The 21,659-nt window shown below is 46.1% G+C and overlaps 1 protein-coding gene across 5 annotated transcripts in view; it reads right to left on the minus strand.

Moving 5' to 3' along the window:
• LOC116953920 (exportin-1-like) overlaps nucleotides 1-21,659 on the minus strand; it is a 69,488-nt gene that overhangs the window by 20,151 nt on the left and 27,678 nt on the right. For all 5 annotated transcript variants that reach the window (XM_032974229.2, XM_032974231.2, XM_032974234.2 and 2 more), the window contains 11 exons: nucleotides 17,437-17,509; nucleotides 12,271-12,332; nucleotides 11,118-11,162; nucleotides 10,314-10,495; nucleotides 9,039-9,087; nucleotides 8,313-8,432; nucleotides 6,756-6,884; nucleotides 5,545-5,703; nucleotides 2,869-3,066; nucleotides 1,977-2,115; nucleotides 325-506 (listed from right to left, as the gene is read on the minus strand). In XM_032974229.2, coding sequence (XP_032830120.2) covers nucleotides 325-506; nucleotides 1,977-2,115; nucleotides 2,869-3,066; nucleotides 5,545-5,703; nucleotides 6,756-6,884; nucleotides 8,313-8,432; nucleotides 9,039-9,087; nucleotides 10,314-10,495; nucleotides 11,118-11,162; nucleotides 12,271-12,332; nucleotides 17,437-17,509 — 1,338 coding nt within the window. The remainder of the gene's footprint in view (nucleotides 1-324; nucleotides 507-1,976; nucleotides 2,116-2,868; nucleotides 3,067-5,544; nucleotides 5,704-6,755; nucleotides 6,885-8,312; nucleotides 8,433-9,038; nucleotides 9,088-10,313; nucleotides 10,496-11,117; nucleotides 11,163-12,270; nucleotides 12,333-17,436; nucleotides 17,510-21,659) is intronic.

Below are 21,659 nucleotides of genomic sequence, written 5' to 3' on the forward strand. Positions count from 1 at the left end.
CGGCTGTTTTATTGCCACAAAGGGTAAAAAGGCTATTCTTCTTCTTTCATCATTTTGATAATGGCAAAAAAGGTCCCGTAGAAGCAGAAACAGGGCGCAAACGCATTCACGCGTTCACAACCACAGCTGGAAAGAGAGATGAAGACGTCGAACCCTACTCAACGTTCCAAAGATACTGGATCACCTCTACAAGAAGTTATCTTGAACCCTGTTACGGACAGACAGACGAAGGACACAGACGGAGACGCAGACACAGACGGAGCGCATTGCATTAGCACTTTTTTTTCTCATTAGCACTGTCAGCCTTCGTCCGACAGAGCGCACCTTGATGACGGTGACGAGGAAGCGCTTCTCATCCTCCTCGTGCATGGCGCCGCTGATGGATCCGATGGCCCAGCAAAGCGTGTTGAGGTTCTTCCACGACCACTCGACGCCGCTCACCTGGGCCTGCAGCTTCTCCGTCATGATGCGCTCCGTGTCGGTGTAGTCCAGATGCGTCAGGTACACTGCACCCGCAAGCAAACAAACAACCCCCCCCGTACAGCCTTAGACAAACTGTTGGGGAAAGTGCTTAGCGAGTAGTGCCTGTGAAGGTCGGCACGGCACATAAAGCGGTGGGTGGCCAGCACCACACCCACCCGACTTTGTCTCCCCGGTGGTGATGTTGACACAACTAACCAGGTACTCATTTTTAAGGGCGAGTCGGTCCAATACCATATCAGACGATCATCACTTGTCTTGGCTGTAAGCAGAAATCTAACTCGGGTCACCGGATTCGTAGTGCAGGGGAGCTCACCATTACTGCCCCACCAATCAATACCAATAACCGCCATTCGCCACTAAGGGACGGTGACATCACCACAGCGCCTGTGCCAGGCCAGGTGCACGTTGAGGCCACGTGAAGTGTCGATGGCTCGCGGCCCCATGCACACACAAATACAAAGATCCCCCCCGCCTCGTCCGGCCTTCAAGAATGCTGAGGCAAGAGCTGTTCGCACAAACCGAAAGAAGGTCGGCATAGCGCATGAGGAGGTGGTGTGAACAGAACTGCACTTAATATAGCGGCTGTTTAGCAGAGCATTAAAATGACAATCGCGAGGTCGTGAGTTCAAATATCGATCAGAGATGAATTAAGTCCATAATCTCCCTCAAATCCATAAATAAGAGTGGATTATTTAATAACCTTACTCATTTCACATAATTGACTGCTCTTGGCCACACAAAGCCACTGGATCCACTAAAGATATGCCACCTTAACTGGTACTGACAAGTGAAATATCTGGCCTTGGCTCATGGTCTGAGACTCACCAATAGCGATGAGTTAAATGATGACGTCACCCTGCTGCTCTATTTAAGACCGAGAGCAAGTGAGGGCTTTACCATTCTGGCGAATTGCCCGATGATGCTGGATGTAATTACCAGCGAAACGTCGTATTCAAACTGTAAATGTTGTGGATTCACTCTTCAACACACCGGTGGGCTAAAGTAGTGAACTAATTGTCTTTTGTCAACGTGACACTTATTTGCTGATTGGCCGTGTCGGGTGGTGGAGGGTTACGACACATTTATAAATAACGCGATCTAACCCAAAAACCTTTATTATGAACACCACCCTCCATGCTCGTTTGAGCACGGAGAGTTCTTTGACTTCAGAATCTTTATTTTTACCGGAGTAATACGATGAGCTGTAAACCTCATTTTTCACAGATGTCTAGCATGTATCTATGTTGAACTTCTTTCTTACCGTACGTAGCCAACCGTGCTAATTGGAGGTGCGATTAGTAGAAGCGGGTCAGAAATGTACAACAATACAAAAGAAGTGCAAAGTATAGGAAAAGTAGGCAAATCACATTCAAATGCTACTAAGCAATTTTTTTTATTTTACCAGGTAAAGCCCACTGAGCTAATAGCTTATTTTTCAGAAACGACCAAGGCACAACAAATGAAAGCGACTGGACCGCGCGGGATCGTCATACCGAGCGTCTCCCTCATGTTCTTGTAGAGGCTGATGGAGTCCGTGTCCTTCATGAATTCCCGAACCACCTCGCCCTGGTCATTCTCCACCACGAGCACCTCCTCCGGCTTGGCCATTCGGCACACCATGACGAGTCGTACCTGTGCAAGCACCGGGATGCACGCGCGCGCGCACCACTACCATCATCACCAACCACACGGTCCAGAGGGTGAGCAGAGGCAATCGGCAATCCCATACAAAGGATTTGGCAAAGTACGAATGATCCACCCAGCCACTGACCCACCCACGCAGGTACTCATTTGAAGCTGAGTCGACCTAGGGAAGGCCACCTATTATCGGTTCAGAAAATCGTCACTGCAATTTGGTCGAGAGCGGGAATCGAACCAGGATCATAGCCGGGTTCATAGCGCAGCACGTTAACTGCTGCACTACCGCCCCCCCCACCCACTACCCTCCCAGCACACCCACCGTCTCGTATATCTACCTACCAACCCACCAAAGGCCCTATGATCATACCTACCAACCCACCTACCAACCAATCTTTCACTTATTAATACATTGAGTTTTTCCAATGTCATTATGTGGCCAATAGCAGTGAATTACATGATAACCATTTGAAATGAGTGGGTTATCATAAGCCATCAAATTTAATCGGTATGACTAAACTTTGGCTGCCTTATGTGGCAAACAATTTATGCTCTGGCCGACAGGAACCTATCTACCAAACGAGCAAACTATCCGCTACCCACCCAGCACACCCACTTATCCATCCTGCATTATTCTGACCGATCCCACCCACCCCCACCACTACAGACTCACCAACCAATCCACCTACTCAGAAACCCACCCTCACCAACCCACCCACCCGCTCGATCGATCGCCAACCCGCCCACCTTGGAAAGGACAGGCAGGTATATCTGTCGCCGGGGCGGAACGTCGTGGTGCGGGCTGCCGAGCAACAGCGGCGCCGGCGTGGCCGAGAAGGGGCTCTCGCGGTAGAGCTCCGACGCCAGGTGGCTCCAGTACTCCAGGCAGATCTTGAAGATCTCCGTCTCCTCCACCTCCGAGATCACCACCATGTAGTGCAGGGCCTACACGTTGGGGGCGAGAACGTCACGGTCGCGGTGCTATCGTCTCGGCTCCATTGCGGCGCCGCAACACGATCGCGGGGCGAGGGATCGCCACGGCCTGTCGCAGAAGCTCGCCGCGCAAGCCTGGCAGCCGACCTGGTCAAATACGGCGGGCGTGTTGGCGGTCTCGTTTGCAAATATTTGCGAGCGATTTCATCTAGAGTACCGCAGGGGTATCATACCTGTCAACCCAGACGGTTTAACCCGTATTCTTGTACAGCCATTCCAATACGGGAATTTTTTTTTTACTTGTCTATTGTTTGTGTTTCTCCTTTGTGATGGAATTTGTAGGACGAACGTTAAGATTTCTAACGGCACAGAGTGACCAATAAGGTCTGAATTGGTCTGTAATAAGGTAGGCACTGATAAGGGGTACACGAACACTGGCAGTGATCGTTATTCACAAAGGAGTATGGCCATGTGTGCCGCTTTGCCACTGTTCGAATGTTAAAAATTACCTGCAAATTACTTATTCGAAATAAACCATTTTGCAACATCACCGCGTCTTGGCAGGCTATACTTGCCTATAGCACTTTAGTGACAGCCTTGTTCTCTAGGAATGGTACGAATACCAAATATGGAGAACTCAAAAGAGCAGGATATTTTAATTTGCAATAAAAGCTTTAAAATAAAAGTTCAACAATGAAGAAAATATATTATTTTAAAGAAGCTCTTTCGCAGGTTCCATTTTCTAGACGATTTATTTGACAGTAACGTATTTACAAGGCAAGAGTATGACTAACACGTTCACAAGGCTATGGCCATCTGCAGCCCCGGTGGTTTCCACTAGATTAAATCTGGAACGGTCCTTCTTGATGGTTTCCACCATGTAGGTCTCGAACAGTCCTTCTTGATGGTTCCCACTAGATTAATCTCGAACAGTCCTTCTTGATGGTTTCCACCATGTAGGTCTCGAACAGTCCTTCTTGATGGTTCCCACTAGATTAATCTCGAACAGTCCTTCTTGATGGTTCCCACTAGATTAATCTCGAACAGTCCTTCTTGATGGTTTCCACCATGTAGGTCTCGAACAGTCCTTCTTGATGGTTCCCACTAGATTAATCTCGAACAGTCCTTCTTGATGGTTTCCACCATGTAGGTCTCGAACAGTCCTTCTTGATGGTTCCCACTAGATCAATCTCGAACAGTCCTTCTTGATGGTTTCCACCATGTAGGTCTCGAACAGTCCTTCTTGATGGTTTCCACCATGTAGGTCTCGAACAGTTGGCCCGATGGTTTCCACGATGTCGATCTCCAACATTCGGCCCCGATGTCATCCACCTGCAGTCGTCCTTCAGTCCCCGAGCCGGTGCTAGGCCTCGGCAAGGTAAGCTAATTTACCTTTTTTACCGGGTAAAAAGGTAAAGGTGTCGACATGCCAAGGGGTAAGGTAAAGGGTAGGGTAAAGGTAGCTCGGAAGAATTACCCGGTAGGGTAAAGGTAGCGCGAAGTATTACCCGGTAAATACGGTGCCTTGTTTACTGCTAAAAGCTCCATGGTGCAGTCCGTGGCCTCCATTTAATAAGTAATATTTTTAAAAACTTTTTTAAAAACACGCTTTTATGAAATGTACCGTACTAGTAATGGCAGAACTCCACGACTCCAGGAAGTGGCCCCGAAGCTTGCCACAACGTAAGGGACCGTGGCCAATTACAGCCAACGTCAGTTGACAGTGGACAAATAGACCCAAGCCGAAACATAACATATAAAAAATAATGTTTAAAAATATTTTTATTTTACTTTTTAATGATAGAATATAGTATTGTCATCAGTATGACATAAGTATACCAAGTTCGCAGTCAAAACCACATTGGGAAGTGGGTTAAAATTGAGTTACAAGATTTGAAGAAACGATAACGACAACAGAGTGAGTTTTAAGAAAGCGTGTAAAATTGGAATAATCGAGAGTATGCTATATGAATAAAGCACTCTACCTAGCATTTACCTGTTATAAACCTTTTTCATGTGTAGTACCCCAGTAATTACCCTGTAATCGGGTAATTTGTATGGGGTAAGGGTAAAAGGTAGGGTAAAGGTAGGCTCGTTGCTTTTGACCTTTTACCTTACCTGCTGAAGGGTAAAAGGTAGGGTAGAGTGATTGTATTGTGGTAAGGTAAAAGGTAGGGTAAAGGTAGGCTCGTTGTTTTTACCTTTTACCTTACCTTGCCGAGGCCTAGCCGGTGCCCCGATCGCGGGCCTCGCTCCCCCTTATACACGCGCTCTGCCACACCCCGGTAACTTCCAGCACTTTACCCCGGTCGATTCTTCCAACAGACTCCATCGTCTTCTACCTCCCTTCTTGAACCTTCCCTCGTACAGTACACCCTGCACTTGTTTCCACCCATCTCCACTGACCCCACTCTAAGCCTTGCCATGTACAGCACCCTGTATTATTATTATTATTATAGCAAAGGGAGGGGGGGGGAGTAGGGTCCTCACCTCGAGCAGCCCCTCGCGGAGGTCGCCGCGGCGCTCCACCAGCGAGCCGTGCTCCTTGAGGAAGGTGCACAGGAAGAGGCTCAGGTTCTGGATAAAATTCTGCTCCTCGTCCTTGCCCGTCGCGTACGCCAGCCGGATGTTGGTCTGCAGCGGCAGGATCTGTCCCGCGACGATGATCGACAGAGAACACGGAGAGGAGTGTGAACGTCGCCTTTCTTTTACCCCTTTTCCACTGGCGCGTTCGAGCCGAGACTAAACCGGGACACGAGTGGACTCGCGAGACATTCGACTCAAGCAGGGAGGGTCAGGGAATGAGATAACGATGTGTTCATCGCGTGCGACGTCAAGTAAGCGCACTCCCGAGGACACGGCTCCACCGCGGAAAAACAGTCTCGACTCGTCCATTGGGGCATGACGTCAGCGGCGCGGCTCGGCTCGGCTTCTGCAGTGGAAAAAAATAACCCGCATCCTGGCACCTCCTCCTGAGCCTTTCAAATGCGCTATTGTTCACCAAACGATCACAACCGCACCCCACTTTATACAAAGATCCCCAAGTATAGCCTTACCAGGCTGTTGGGGGCAAGTGCTGTTAAGCGAGCACCTATGAAGGCTGGAATGGCACACGAGAAGGTCGGTTATCAGCACTACGCCTGGTCGCCTTTGTCTCCCGAGTGGCAATGTTTTAACACACCGGAGCAGGTACTCATTTGAGGATGAGTCGACCTAGAGGAGGCCCAGGACTGGTTCAAATATTTTGCACTGTTATTGGTCGTGAGTGGGAATCAAACTCGGGTCGCTGGTTTCGTAGCGCAGTGCGCTATAACCATTGCGCGACCGCTCCCCACCCACTTTACAAACGACAAAAATACCCCCCCCCCCGTATAGCATTCATAGAGAAGTGCTGTTAACGAGCACATATGAACGCTGGAACGGCACACGAGGTCGGTGACCAGCACCACGCTTGGTCACCTTTCGTCTCCCTCGTGGCAATATTTACACACCGCACCAGGTACTCATTTAAGGCCGAGTCAACCGACGGGAGGCCGAGGACCGGTTCAGATAATCATCATCGGCGTTGGCCGGCAGCGGGAATGGAACTTGGGTCCCCAGGTCCGTCGCGCGGCGCGCTAAATGCTACACCACTGCTCCCCACACCGACTATATATACACACGTATGGATTGACATAGCTGTGAGTGAATGGGGCTGGCACCTGTTTGAGCTCGGCCATGGTGATGCTGAAGAGGGTAGCGAACTGCTCCTCGTACTGGCTCACTCGCACGCCCGCCACCTCCGTCAGGCACTTGAGCGTCACGTTACGGAACATGGGTACGTTGAGGAACTGTGGGGGAAGGTGCACCTCCGATTAGCACGGTTGGCTACGTGCGGTGCAAAAGGGGTTCAAACATGCACACACATACATACAAAGGAGCGCCAACGTATACAAAAGGAAAAGTTGCAGCCCTGAAATTTCTTGACCATGCCACTGCTGGCAGGAGGGAGCTCCAGAGAGGCCCTCTAAAGGTTATTTGGGCCACGTGTTTTGGAAGAGGTGAGAGTACCCACACTTCACCCCACCACACACGAGTTGCCGAGTGAATGCGCTGGTGACCTCTGGATTGGAACTGTAAGTCCGGTGTGCTAATCGTTACACAACGGCAGCATCCCCTGCCAACACAATTCATATGAACAAGCTGCTGCAAGTGCATACAACCTCATACCTGTCAAGCCCTTATCAGTGCCTACCTTATTACAGACCAATTCAGATATTGTTGGTCACCCCATGCCCTTAGAAATCTCAACATTCATCCTACAAAGTCCCATCATAAGGGAGAAACAAAAAAAGACAATACGTTTTTTTACTCAATTTCCCTGCACAAGAATACAGGTAAACCATATGGATTGACAGGCATACCACCCTGTGCAAATGCATTCACTCAGAAACAAAAGGTTTAAGCGCCTCCCCCTGTTCAAACGAGCATCAGGTGATGTTCACCTCCATTGGTGGTTCTGACCTCTTAATCAGTGGTGGATATTAAACAATTCTACAGTCAGGGTCTAGTTTCTCCATAGGGCAACAAATGCTGGCTTCATACTCTTTGGTTTAATTCGGTAAAGTCACGTAGATAAAGTAAAACTAAATAAAAGAAAACAATTAAATCACGACGTTTCGGAGGAAACACAAGCTTCCGTCTTCAGGTGGAATAGTCAACGCAGAATATCTGTGTCAGGAGCACAGTTCAGAGACGACCGGGATTATATACAGGTTAAGGGGGGGGGGGAGGAGTCAGTTAGGGGCGTGGGTGGGAGGGCTGGGTTAAGCAGCCTTTTGATAGACTGCAGGGGGTTCGAGGGGAGGGGGTGGTGTACTGCAAGAGAGCGGGTAAAACCCACTTCGCACTGCACGAGAGTGGGTAAAACCCACCTTTTGTTATGCTGCGTGGGGGGTCGGGGGGAGGAAGAGACATGCTGCATGTGCACAGCTCCATTTTTTGAAAGAGGCGACAAACGGCTGTTCAATTATAAGGTAGCTAAAGTTTGGCTTACCACAAAGCAGCACCCATTTTATCGACCCAGGTTGGATCGTGTTTTTAGTCGACCACCAACTAGGACTTAAAGCGTCATTTCCTTGCGATTATGAGAGCTTGGGCATCTACCAGTGCCACCCAGGTGGATTAGCATAGGCTCTGGGTGTCAATCCTAAAATGCCAAACCATCTGGTGGCCATAAAACCCCTCCCCGCCCCCCCCCCCTCTTTATTACGTCTCACCTTGTAAACGAGGACGCTGATGAGTTTCGTCTCAAAGATGTACCCGAGAGGAATCCAATTCAGGAAACGCAAAAGTGTCTCTAAGGTGGCGGCAACAAGTGGTGCATTCTGGGAGTTTTCCTGCAAGGGAATAGCGAAAAGCAAGCATGGGGGTTTCAATGTTTGTTCTCGTGGGGCAAACAGCACTTGCAACAGTGCGCACATTCGTGAGCACACGGCTAACGTTCGATCGCCCCGCAAGTGTATTATCCGAGTTAGGTGCTCGTTAGCAGCTGTTAGCGACGCACTGATTCAATAATTAGATACTTCACACTCATCAAGGGTCAGTGACCGCAAACCGATTACTTTAACCAACAATAAAAAACAGATAACACGCTTGAGTTGTCAGTTGCATTCTATGTAAACAATACGGTGACTTGGGTCACACGCTTGCAAATGAGACTAGGCCTCTTGAGTTGTCACCTGGTTAAACAAAATCAATAAGAAACGATTTTAGACCTTAACTGACAGGTTTCCCATTGCCCGTGTTTTTTTTTTTATCCAGCCCTTCGTTTCCACCCTGGCAGCAGAGAGCTAAACGAGTATTGACCGTACATTAATTTTGAAAGGGCTCCGCTGTTATTTCACAAGTGCGATTAAAACACGTTTAGTTTTGTTTGTTTAAAGAGTCCACTTTCAAACGTCAATTCAGAGTGCGATAGCAGAACAAAATTGACACCGACTCACCATGACAAACTGGCAGAGCTGGAACACTTGTGAGAACTCATTGCACATGCTGGGGACACATCAACCGCACACAATCAGCATCGCGTCGCTCGTACAGGAAATATATATTTGCTTACGGTTTTGTCAAAAAGGGGAATATGTCACAAAGTTTCAGGCGAAGGAGATGTATTTTCTAATTAAATAGCGTTTACACTAATAATGTAGAGGAATATAAGTGGCTTAGAAGGCACTTGTACTACCCTGTCAGAAGAGTCACAAATGGAATACATTTCTCTAGGCCTCGAACAAAAGAGGGCACCACATTGGGCAGCGGTTCTTAACCTACACTGCAGCCTTGCACCCATTTGGTTTTCAATCGTTTAAAAATGTAGAATGTTAATGAATACATAGGTTTGATGAAACAAAGTAGTTATACTTACGTGACCATCATATATGTGTTTTCGATGGTTTACCTTCGAGAAAATCTGGCTCACACCCCCAAAAAGGGCATCTTGCACCCCCAGGGGTTGCGTGCACCCCAGGTTAAGAACCACTGACATTGGGCCTGTGTTTTGTTGCAAATGAAATAGGGGGCCCCATGTGGCTATTCTGGTCTGGGCCTCCAGCACCATTGTCTTGACTGGGGAGAAACCATACCCAAAGAGGCTGAGAACCACTGGTGAAGAAACAACCACTCATTAATTGGCTGAAAACACCTTGATATTCAGAGGACCGCTTGAGCAATTGTTGGCGCCGGCCTCACCGCCTGGGCCGCTGCCCTCCTGCGCGCCTATGGTTCCTCATGCCTCCGAGTCGTTGTCCCTCGTCAAAAGCGGGCGCCTTACTGTGCTGCGGCGGGATGTTAACTACCTCGCCAGGTATACAGGAGGTCGCGAGTTCAAGCCTGACCCTGACGCCTGCCGTATATTTGGCGTTAGCGTGTCTCTCTCCCCGTGGTCGTGTGCATTTTTTCCCGGGTCCTCTGGTGTTCTCCCCCCCCCCCACATTTACAAACGTGTTTAAAGTATTTGGCTGCTATAAATGTACACATGATAAGCCACTTCGGCGAGCTATCATTTGTGGCCAGGTCGCCTCTGAAAAAGAGCTCTACAGCTCAGTGGGATTTACATCGTAAAATAAAAAAAATAGTTTAGTTTTAGTTTACAAAGTTGAATGCTTTGACAGTTTCTAACCGCCAACGGGCTTTTTGCCTTGTCGAGAACCCATCGTGGCATCGGCAAGGACGCACGCACCGTGGAGCAGCATGGTTTTTTTTAATCTCGAGAGGTCTCTCACCTGTCCTTGAGGTGCTTGGCCTTGAACTGCGTGAGCTGCCCACTCGAGAAGTCAAACACCTCCTCGCTCAGCAGCTTCAGGATGGCCATGTTGTTCTGGCACAGCGACTCGGACGTGCGGCTGGCACCCACGATGTCGCTGATGAATGTCGGCCAGTTCTTCGGCCACTCCTGCTTCAGGATCTATTTGGAAGGCACAAAGAACGGTCCATTTGTTTGTCCCATACCACTTCCCCCCCCACCCCCCCATGGCAAAAAGGCCAGGCTAAAACTACGGGAATATTAGAACAGACAAGCCGACAAGGTGTCATATCTTTCTCTGTACTTTTTTATAATAACAGCATTTTTTTTATACAACCGATTGGTCCGACGGCCTTCGGGAGTACATAATTCCAGCAGCAAACTCTAAACCGGGGTTTAGAGCTCTTTAAAGACTGCTTCGTAGCGTTATTCTTTTAAGGATCGTCTGTCTTGTATTCTGATGCAATGCAGCTCCTGAAATAGATTTTTTTTTTACCAAATTCGAACAAAAATGCATCTTCTTGTTTACCAACCACCGCTCTCATCAGTGTCTCATAAGCAGAGCCAACATTGCCCGTGAACTGCCTGATGTCAGAAATTAACAACCTGATATCAGATATTAGCGTGGACTGACCAAAGGCTATATATATATTTATTGTAAACTTAAGAGTGTAAGAATAATGTGAGGGTGTTTTAACATGTATCTTATAACTTGCGTAAGATCACTTTACAAATTAATATATAAAAGGGCACAAAAGGAGTGTTGCACAAGGAAAGATCTTACCTGAACCAGTATCATGTTCAACTTGCCAATGTAAACCTTCTCTTTCTATAACAGAGCACAGACAACCACACAATTTCACGGCAACTGTAGCAATCACATTACGGATATCACCTCCAAAGTGCTCTACTTATTGGCGTCCAGTCCAAAAAGCAGCACCAATGAATTGATGTAATGTATTGTATAGTATAGGACAAGTGCCATGAGAATTCAGCAAGTTGGGAAAAAAAAATCACATATTACACGTGGATTATATCGTCTGTTCCAACATGAGTTTGACTCGAATTGGCAGTATGGAAGCTGATGGGGTAGCTGTCAGAGCAAAACGCGTTTGCAGATTTGTAAATGGTTATGGCGTTATCAGACGTACTTTAATGAGTAAAAAACGCTTTTAACATTATTAACCCGAGTTACAACGCTTTCATAAAAAAAACGATTTCAAAGCAATGCACACCATCTATCACACTGCTAGCACGTGCCCGCTATACATATCTGCACCGTTAATTGGTGGCCACCTGTCTGGCTTGTGATGATTAATCTACGGCAACATCTGGGGACTGCTAAATAGCGGGCATCCGTTAATTGGGTCAACCGGGAAAAGCATGCAGCAGATGGAGTTTAATTTACACAGGGCGACACAGGCTGCTACATATTGGGCCATTAATTGACCCAGTTAAGTGGCTGATTGTAAATTCTATGATTGGCACATTGGTTACCATTTAAAACAAAAAAAAATCCCTGCAAGGTGATGAACGACATCACATTGTATGGGTTTATTTGTGAGTCTGTATGTGAGCCTAATTGTAACGAGCATCAATCGTTGCCCTACAATTGTGTCTCCTGCTTTTGCAGGAGACACAATATGAAATCCAATTGGCAAACACCGTTGCCACAAAATGGCTTTTTCAACGTCACATGCAGCAATAAACTCAATGCGATGATTTTTAAATGTGATTAAAAGTTACAAACCAACACTACAAAGTCTAACATCGTACAAATTTCAGACCCATTGTATACACCAGTGAAAGAAACTAATCAAAATACTAACTCCAAGCAAACTTTTGCTAATTATACACCTACTCATTAGAGCTTTAGTAGTTGCAACCACAGTGCTTTCAACTCTTATCTGAAAAAATATATAAGACGACCGACCAACCTCGAGATTGATTGGTTCTTGAGACGTTTTAATCACCAGGCCCACAACGTACTTTTTTATTCCTGCAACACAGCAACAGGCAACAACGTTAGTCTCCGTTTTAACCACATTTCCATTTGTTTTGTTCTGAAAACTGTTTTGTTCACTGCGAGACATTCCTACACTGGTGACCGGGTATGCGACGAGTAACGACTTTAAACAAGCCTAGTACAGTCCACTCTCGATTATCCGCGTGCGGTTTATTCAATCTTGATTTGAAGTGTTCGTGACTGCAGGAATCCATACTCTTTGGTTCTTTCGGTAAAGTGACGTAGCTAGAAAATAAAATAAATCACGACGTTTCGGGCGCAACACAAGCGTCCGTCATCAGGCGGGACGCTTGTGTTGCGCCCGAAACGTCGTGATTTATTTTATTTTATACCTACGGCTTATCCAATTTGCTTTTTTTACATAAATGAATAATTCATGGATTTCCCTTAAGCCCCAAATAAATAATCTAAAAACGGTTGTACATTGTTATTCTTGGAAATGTTTACTACAAGTCACGTGCTTAAATCGAACAAATATGTTGCTCAGGTTGATCCGATATCCACATGATTCGCCTCTACAGTACGGTAGTTGCATAGCTTTATAACAGTGTGCGTAGTTTGATTGATGTTGATTGGCGTGGTTCTGCTGTCCACTTAGTGGGCCGAGTCTTCTGTGCGGGCGAAGGAAAGTGTTATCATTGAGCACGCGCATCGATCGTGAGTATTCGTTATTAATTTCTACCTATATTAGTGGTTTTGGCATGGATATCCACGGAAAATTAATAGTTTTGGATTATCCGCGGCCGTCCTCCCGTCATTAGCGCGGATAATCGCGTCTACTGTAGTAACGACACTGGTGCCGAAGACTCGTGTTGGCTGGGCCAGTGTACAGCTGAACACCACCAGGGGGCACTTGTGCATCACAAATTAAGGCAGGTTCAGCTGTGGCCATGCACTTCAGGAATAAGCACGTGGGAACAAGCCAGACCGTGCAACATGGAAAAAAATACACTGCAACACACGTTACGTGCTTTCACTTCCATTAGCGAGTTTTGATTGTTAAAGATATATTCCTGATATAAATATCGGATTAAATGCTACATTAATTGCAAACGTCTTATTTGTCTCATTTCTCTGAACGCATGAAACACGAGATTGAGGACTCTGGGAATACCAAATTTTAATAGTTTTTTTTACATAAAAATGTTGAATCCTGAAAATTTTAATTTGGGAAACGTTTTCCCAATAACTTCAACAACATTTGCCCGGAAGGCATGTCAATCAAACGCTGCCGGGTTTACCAGATATTATTGATTGGCAAGAGCTCTCGGTCTAAACAACGGAGGACCTATTTCAAGGCAAATCTAATTATTGCGTGTAGGCAGCTTAATCATGGCACTTAGAGTGTAACCAACCTGTGCTTTTTAAACAGTGCCTTGAGAAAGGTTGTTTTATTTGTCAGTGATCGTCCCCGTCAAACACTGCCACAAATTTTACACCGTTTGCACTCCATAGTTGGTTGGACATTAGCAGCCCTTGAGCAATAGATGCTCTTGCTTTGGAGCCGTGGTAAGGTGATCCCCCATATCATTAGTAACCTGGAGAGAGAACAAAGTTTTGCCTGCAGGGCAAAAATCCTGGAAGGTAGTAATATTAGCTTTGAAGTGTTTTTTTGTATAAGGGGCATGCCACACATTCACAGGGGGTTGAGTCACACAAAGACGCAGGTAGGCATTCGAGCAAACGCACGTAAAACGCACCAGCATTAAAAGCCAATGGAAAATAATGACGTTAACAACGTCTATTGAAAGACCAACTTGTTTTCGCTTACAATAAATAAACTTTAATTTCGTCCTCTAATATATTTGTTTTTGTAGTTTTTGTTGAGGCTCATGCGTATTTGGCAGCTCCGCAAAATCCATTGTTGTACTCCGTCCACCCCCCCCAACCCACCCCCACTGCCCCAGTACTTTCAGCAACCGGCAATGGCCAGAGTGGTGAAGTATGGTGAAATATCCTTCACGGCCAGCACGGCATGGGAAGGCCTTGGACCCAGCAGTAGATTAACAAATGGGCAAAACGTGTACATCAAAAGCCTTGGTCAATCCGCTGCTGGATGAAGGCCTCCCTAAGCCTCAATATGCTGCGATGTTACAATTTCGTCTAGCACTTTGCATGTGAACTGAGATTGTATCGCTCCATCTCCCCAGCGGTCGTGCCAGCAATGTTATTTCTGACCATCAGCCATCATTTGCCCTTGTAGCGACGGCGCGTCCTGCCCAAGCACACTTTACGTTTCTTATCAGCCTGGTGATGTCACAACTATTACCCTCGACTGTTATTTGTCTCATGGTGTGCCATGGAATTTGGACTCGCTATTACTCAAAACATCTGGGTTGCCACATAGTGGCAACTGTGTAATCATCTTTGGCTTATTTATAACTGCTACTCGCGTGAAGCCTGAGGATAGTGTTTACAAATGGAACAAAAATGTCTGCCGGCCAAACGGCTATTTTAACTTTTTAGCCAACTCGTACTTTCTGATGTGTACATCTACGGATGCATGATCCACTGCTGGATGCGATGTGTACTGATTATAACCCAAGTGGAAATACAGGACCCATACCCAGACAAATATTCCCCTTAAAGCCTTGTTGGGCTTTTTGCGAAAGTGCTGTTAGCGAGCACTTACGAAGGCCAACATGAAGGGCAACACGGCACACGATGGGGTGGGTAGCCAGCACCACGCCCGACCACCTTTGTCTCTCTAGCGGCGATGTTTACACAGCACATCAGGTACTCATATGAGACTGAGTCGACCCAGGGGAGGCCCAGGACCTGTTTAGATAACCGTCACCGTTTTTTTGGTCGTGAGCGGGAATCGAACTTGGCAGGCATGCACACGCGCTCCCGACAAATAAAAAAAAACACAAACAAGAAAACATGAACACCGGACGCTCGCGTGTGATTACATCAACAGACTCTCCCCGAAGAGCGTGCAACTACAAAAGGGCAGGTATGAAGAAGCGAGCGCCACTTGGTGAAAGGAAAAAAAAACGGCTTTGGAGTGCGTTCCAAAGAGCTCTCGTCGCCCCACGAGTCGCTCGGCCTGGCAGCTGCGCCAGGGGCCATCATTATTCTCGCTCCGTGCCCAGACACGAGCACTCCAACGTCCCGATCTGCCGGAGCGAGGTGGGTGGTGCCGAACCCGATTACACCGAGCGGCCCCACGCACAATAATTATCCGAGACCAGTGATCCTCAACCTTTCGTTTGGCCACTGTGTGCGCCCCCCCCCCCACCCCCTTGCCTGACCCAACATGGTTCTGATAAATAAATGTATGAATAAACACTAATATTTGAACCAAATGTTCATTTTGTGCGGTATCTTAACTAGCTAGTAACAGCGAGCCGAACACAAAAGTATATTCAACGGACGCTCTGCATGCGTGACGTAATTTATAATTACACGATCCAACCCCAAAAAAACCCCCTCTATTATGGATATTGATCGCGAAAGCCTAGGTGTTATAAAGATGTAATTTGTTCACGTGCACTGTTTACCCTTGGAAACCACATTTTTACGATCAATGGATTTCTAAAGGTCTTTTAATATCGTTCTAGGCTACCATATGGATTTAAATTGTATCCTAGTTATTTTATATTAGCAGATTCATGCCATTATTGACTAATGACTATCGCGGATGACAATTTCACACATTTATAAATCACCCTCATGTACCTTCCCCCTGGGACATTGCCGCGAACCCCCGGTTGAGAACCAGTCCCAGAACTACCAAGTGTCCAGATTTAGCCGGGGGGGTATGGGGAGTGCAGAGCTGAGAAATTTACTTTAACGCTCCAAAATGTCAAGCGGCCAGAAACAAACAAAAAGCGATCTGGTAAAATTTTAATAGATCAAAAGAGTCTATGCAGTTCTTGGATTGAGCAAGGTTCTTTTAAGAGCTTGGAAAAGGAGATGATAGGGTTGGGAATTCCGAAGTGGAGCAGCGTGCGTGTGTGTGTAGCTACGTGCAGCTGCATGTAACCGTCTCTCTCGCTTTCTCGGCCTGTTTGTCTCTCTCTCTCTCTCTTTTACACTCCGTTTTTGTCTCTTTTGCTTCTTCTCACTCTATTTTTGTATTGAGGTTTTTTTTTTTCATTCTCGGACAGCATCAACCCACCTCAATGGTGAAAATACAATGCGACACACGACACCACATACACACTGTACCGAGTCGTTTTTGTATTTGTAATTCTTCTCTTGGTATATGGCTAGATTCTGTGTGAAAATAAAAACTTGAATATCAAGTAAAGTCACGTAGGTAAAATAAAAATATGAAAATAACTAAATTAAATGAATGAAGACGGAAGCTTGTGTTGCCTCCGAAACGTCGTGATTTAATTTAGTTGTTTTCATTTATTTTATTTTTATTATACCTACGTGACTTTACCGAAAAAAAACAAAGAGTATGAATCCTTGCAGTCACGAAAGCCTCAAATCTAGAATTGAATATCAAGGTTTAGGAGCCAAAGAATGGTTTCACTTGTGGTTTTGTTGCATATGCTCGAGGTTTTTTGTAAAATACAGTGGTATTCATGCGTCAACGGTTTTCTTTTGGCATACCAATTTTCTCACCGCGGTATGAAGTTCCAGTTTAGCACGACGACCGGCGCTTGTGATTTCAAATCACCCCACAATCTGTTCCCCCACCCCGTGCGTCGTCTCATCTCCCAGCTCACGCCACCGCTCTTTTCCCACCGCCAGGTGGAGGTAAAGCCCCCTCTTCCAACAGCCACCTCCTTGCATTCACCTCATTCCCACGTCGTGCTCACCACGGACTTTAAACCCTCGGTAAATAACATGATTTTATTGCTTTTAATTACGTTTTTTAAAAATTATTTTTTTATCATGTTATTGTGTATTTTATTTGTGCTCGGCGTAGGAAGGGAAGGGGCAACTTAGTTAGGCTTTGACGAGTGTGGCCATGGCCGCGGTTGCCCTAACACAACGGCGGTTTTTCCAACAATGGGTGGTTTTCAGGAACCTAACCCCCGCGGTTGGCGAGGGATTGTTGCGTCACGTTCTTGCATTCGTACGCAGGTCAGGCAGGGGACTGCGTGTGAGAGAAGCTTACCATCGCACTGGTTCCTCGGCAGGATTTTCCAGCGTGTCTTTATGACGTTCTCCAATATTTGCAGGGCGTAGTACTGTGACGAACATGTTGAAAAGGGAGAGAAATGACAACGGTTAACCTTTCGCTGCTCCAACACCTGCCGATCATTCTCGCAATCTGCTCAAACGCGTCTCTCTTTCCCCTCCACGGTTGGTGCCAGGCATACATACGGGCAGATGTATAGGATAAATATTTTCCAAGCAATAGCTTTCAGGATGCACAACGCTTGAACTGCGGTACTCTGTTGTCAGGTCTGTGAGGAATAGATGTGATAAACGTGGCTAAATCAGACAAAAAAGTTGTACGATTTACGTTATTCAAAAAAAGTCCGTAGTAATTTCCTGCTCAAGTGAGCGTCAATGCAGTGCCCCATTTCCTGTTTATAGCCCCAAGCGGGTGACGGAAATTCCACTGTCCTATGGTAGGGGCTGAGTCTTTCCATAGAAAAACCACCGCTGAGTCCCCAGAAAAAATGGTAACTCACTTTACCAACCCCGGAGGGATACTAGGCCGAGTCAACCCCCAAGCATTAATTTGCGCTTTGCAACCTTTAGATTGCGCTCGCTTGACCGGCTGGCTATCACTCTCAATGGCCAGTTTTGCTTCACGATGACAACGATATTTGTTACCGCCTCAAAAAGAAAGCATTCTCATTTATTCGGATCAGCCAATGGTCCGACCGCGGAAACGATTATGGTTATTGAGGCCCAGCGGGGAAGTGTTGCTGCAAAGGGCGGCACCGCTCGGAGCTTGCGCGTTGTAAACCTGGCACCAATATACCAGCGGCCCCCATTTGACGGCTGCCCCCTCAAGTCGGAGAACGTGACCGAGCACCCAAAAGATGGGTGTGCGATTTGATTGTTTTGGGTTTCTCGCGGAGTGCAGGCTACGGCCCGGGGTTCAGACAAGCTGCTGGAACCGGTTCAAATATTGATGTACTAAAAGAGCGCCTGCACCTGGTATAGGTAGAGGATTCATGATACATCTATGCATAATACTGTATATCGCAAGCATATATATGTTACTATGTACATTATATGTAATGTAAACCTAAGTTTTGCAGACATCTAAATACGTGCATGTTTTTGTATCGAGTCAATACAGCACACGTTACAAGCTGTACAAATTCATACACAAGATTGAACACATTTATTAGCCTATTAAAATTTACAATTAAATTTTCTATTTACACAGCTACATTTAAATATGTAAGACAATGTTTGGGAAAATTATATTACATGTTGCTGTATATTTTTATAGTTCATATTGTCATCATTTAGATGCCACGTACATTTTACATGCACTCTCTATAAATAGATGTTTTATTTGACAGATTAAAATATAGTAATTACTCAATTTGCAATAAGCATGCACGTTTTCAACAATGAAATAGAGCATAAAATACATAACTGTGCGCGGAATATCTTAATGGGTGCGAGACCTGAGATTAATACCTCGTCTCTAAAGCGCCGCGTGAAAAAATGAGGGCAACATTGATAATATTATCAAATGCGGAATCAAGCGGACGGAATAGTGACGAGCCATAATTGATTTCTGGGTCGGATCGCACGAGTAAAATGTGTCGTATACCCTCCTCCACCCGACACGTCCAATTAACAACGTGTTAACGCGAACGGATGTGCCCATTACCTCTTCCGCACACTGGTATGTTGGGAGAGCAATCCACACACGTTTAAAAATTTGGCACGCCGTTTCGCTCGGCAGCCACAACCATCATCAGCAGTGGCCAGAATTGTGAAAATGTCCTCCGGGCTCTGGGGACCTAAACGCGTGGTGTCGATGTCATGGATGTGTGCCCACGTGTAAAAGAGTAATGTTTAAAGTAAGCAATGACAGATTGAATTACACCATATATATTTTAAACACAACTTCTTTTTGCTTAAGCATTCAACAGAGCAGTGGAAAAGGTTATCGTGGAGCTTATCCAAGAGTTAGCCTTTGTTTTAGGAGCTGCTTCCGAATATTTGGGAAAAATGTAAAACACAAAAGAACGCCCCCATTAGCCAACGAAAGACGGCGAGAGAGAGAGGAAAAAAATGCCTCATCAGAACGCACCAACTTTAACCTCTTTGAAAATTGCAGGGGAGGGAAAAATTGTGGTCGTTGTCTTAAAGCTTTAGTTAAGTTAAATTTAATTAAACTTCCAATTATAGTTAACCGGAAAATTACACCGAATGCGTGGAACCATGATGAATGAAACCGCATGCGATATTATATTCGGCGGCCAAGTCGTTCAGCGGTAGAGCGAGCGGCTCAAAATCAGAAGGCTGCGATTTGGAATCCTGGTTGGGGGTTTGACTCAGTCCATCATTCCTTCCCGGGTCGATAAAATAAGCACCACCCAAGTGAGGGGAGTTAACAGTGGGTTTTCCTGTGGGTAAACTTGCACCTCCCAAAGGACAGTGGAATTTTCAGCAGTGATTCAGGGCTGTAAACAGGAGACGGGCACTGCCTCAATGCTCACTGGATCAGGAAATAACTTTTCACTTTGACTCTATGCCGTTTGCATCAGTGGAGCTTATGGCTCAGCCCGTTGAGAAGTCACATCGCAATATAAAAGAGGCTAATGAACAGCGGATCGCTGGCCACAAGACTGAAAATAGCGCATGGAAGTTCGGGAGGAGTTAGGCCATTCTGCACGGATTGAACCAAGGGGTTGATTGAACACAGGGGTTCTGTAAATAATGAGAAAACCCATCAACCCAGGAGAATGGGTGCGGGCTTGAAATAAATACAGCACGCAAAGGTGTGGTGCTGCTGCTCGCCAACAGCAGGAAGGCACGAATTCAATCCATATGCCTTGTATACACGTCACGTGACCATCACATTGCATGTACAAAGCTGTCAGCCTTGTCGAGACCACCAGTTCAAAAGGCAGCCCAATCTGCGGCCGTATCATCGTTTGGACAAACCAACTCAAAAAGAGTTGAAAAACGAGGGGTGCCTTCAGGACACAGGGGTACTCAGCCAATTGCGTGCAATTACTTGTGGCTCAGTCAATCATAAGCATTCCCGATTTGGCCAACTGAAAGAACCAATCGCATGCGAGCACTCGTTGCTCAACTGTGAGCGCAGAGCATTGGTCGATAATTATTGAGCGTTCTTGTGAGCGATTGGCCGAGCCAATCTTCTCCCTCCTGTGTTCGTTTATATAGCCGCATGGTTAATTCGTGACGGGAACAGATTGCAGTGTTTTGTACGATACAGACGAACGCTCGTGTTCGTATTTTTTTTAAACCTCATGATGCTAATCAAAAATGGCTTACCGTGTGGATGGTAAACGCCACAGCTATCTCATGTCAACCAGTCGGAGACAAGTGTAAATTTTTGATACCCAAATGACAAGCTAATTAATAGAGGCTGGTAGGGCTGTATAGGTCTCCGATGCGTTTTCAGTTACTGAAAAAGCTCCCGGCACGTGGAGCGAAATGTTGGGGACACCACACCACACAAGACGCAGCACAGGGTAGAGATCATGCGTGCCAGCGTCATGGTCCAAGTAAAAATTCGTTTTACTCACTAATCACTTCATTTGAATGACCAATTACAACATTCGCCACCCTGCTGGTAGAATAATGCCCAACTTGCAGGTTGGTGGCTGTGTGCACCTTGTGCCGTATGGGAGGACAAGCTGCCATTAGGGTGTCCCCGAGGGGAAAACCATGAAAATAAAATTGCTCCTGAGACATTTTGTTACGTTACGGATGCAATACGAATGCAAGCTTTTACGTTATTACAACTCAAAAATACATCAGAGGGTTAAAGAGACTATCTGACCTGTACACGTGGGGTGCATCTCCCTGGTGACGTGCAGTTGCACATTTCTCAGTAAGGTGATGGTTAATTTTCTCCAGATAACAAAAGACATGCTTTTATTGTCATTTTCCTGTGTAGCTATTCAAATGTAAAACACATGTATAACCATCGCTAGCTACAAGAACACTGAACAAAATGTTGAGTCCACAAATTCAATATCTCTACCTGCTGTGAAGACGAACAATTGGTTAGGCTTTTCGAATCAATCACAGCTCCCCCCCTTCTCCATTAAGCGAGACTTGCACCGATTACAGGAAGTATAAAAATAACAAGATGGTTACATATTCTTGGTTCTTTCGGTAATGTCACGTAGAAGGGAAACAATAAAATAATAAAAATATAAAATT

The sequence above is a fragment of the Petromyzon marinus genome, chromosome 53, assembly GCF_048934315.1.
Source record: "Petromyzon marinus isolate PM22_M1 ecotype Great Lakes invasive population chromosome 53, UKy_Petmar_22M1.pri1.0, whole genome shotgun sequence".
Taxonomy (NCBI): Eukaryota; Metazoa; Chordata; class Hyperoartia; order Petromyzontiformes; family Petromyzontidae; genus Petromyzon; species Petromyzon marinus.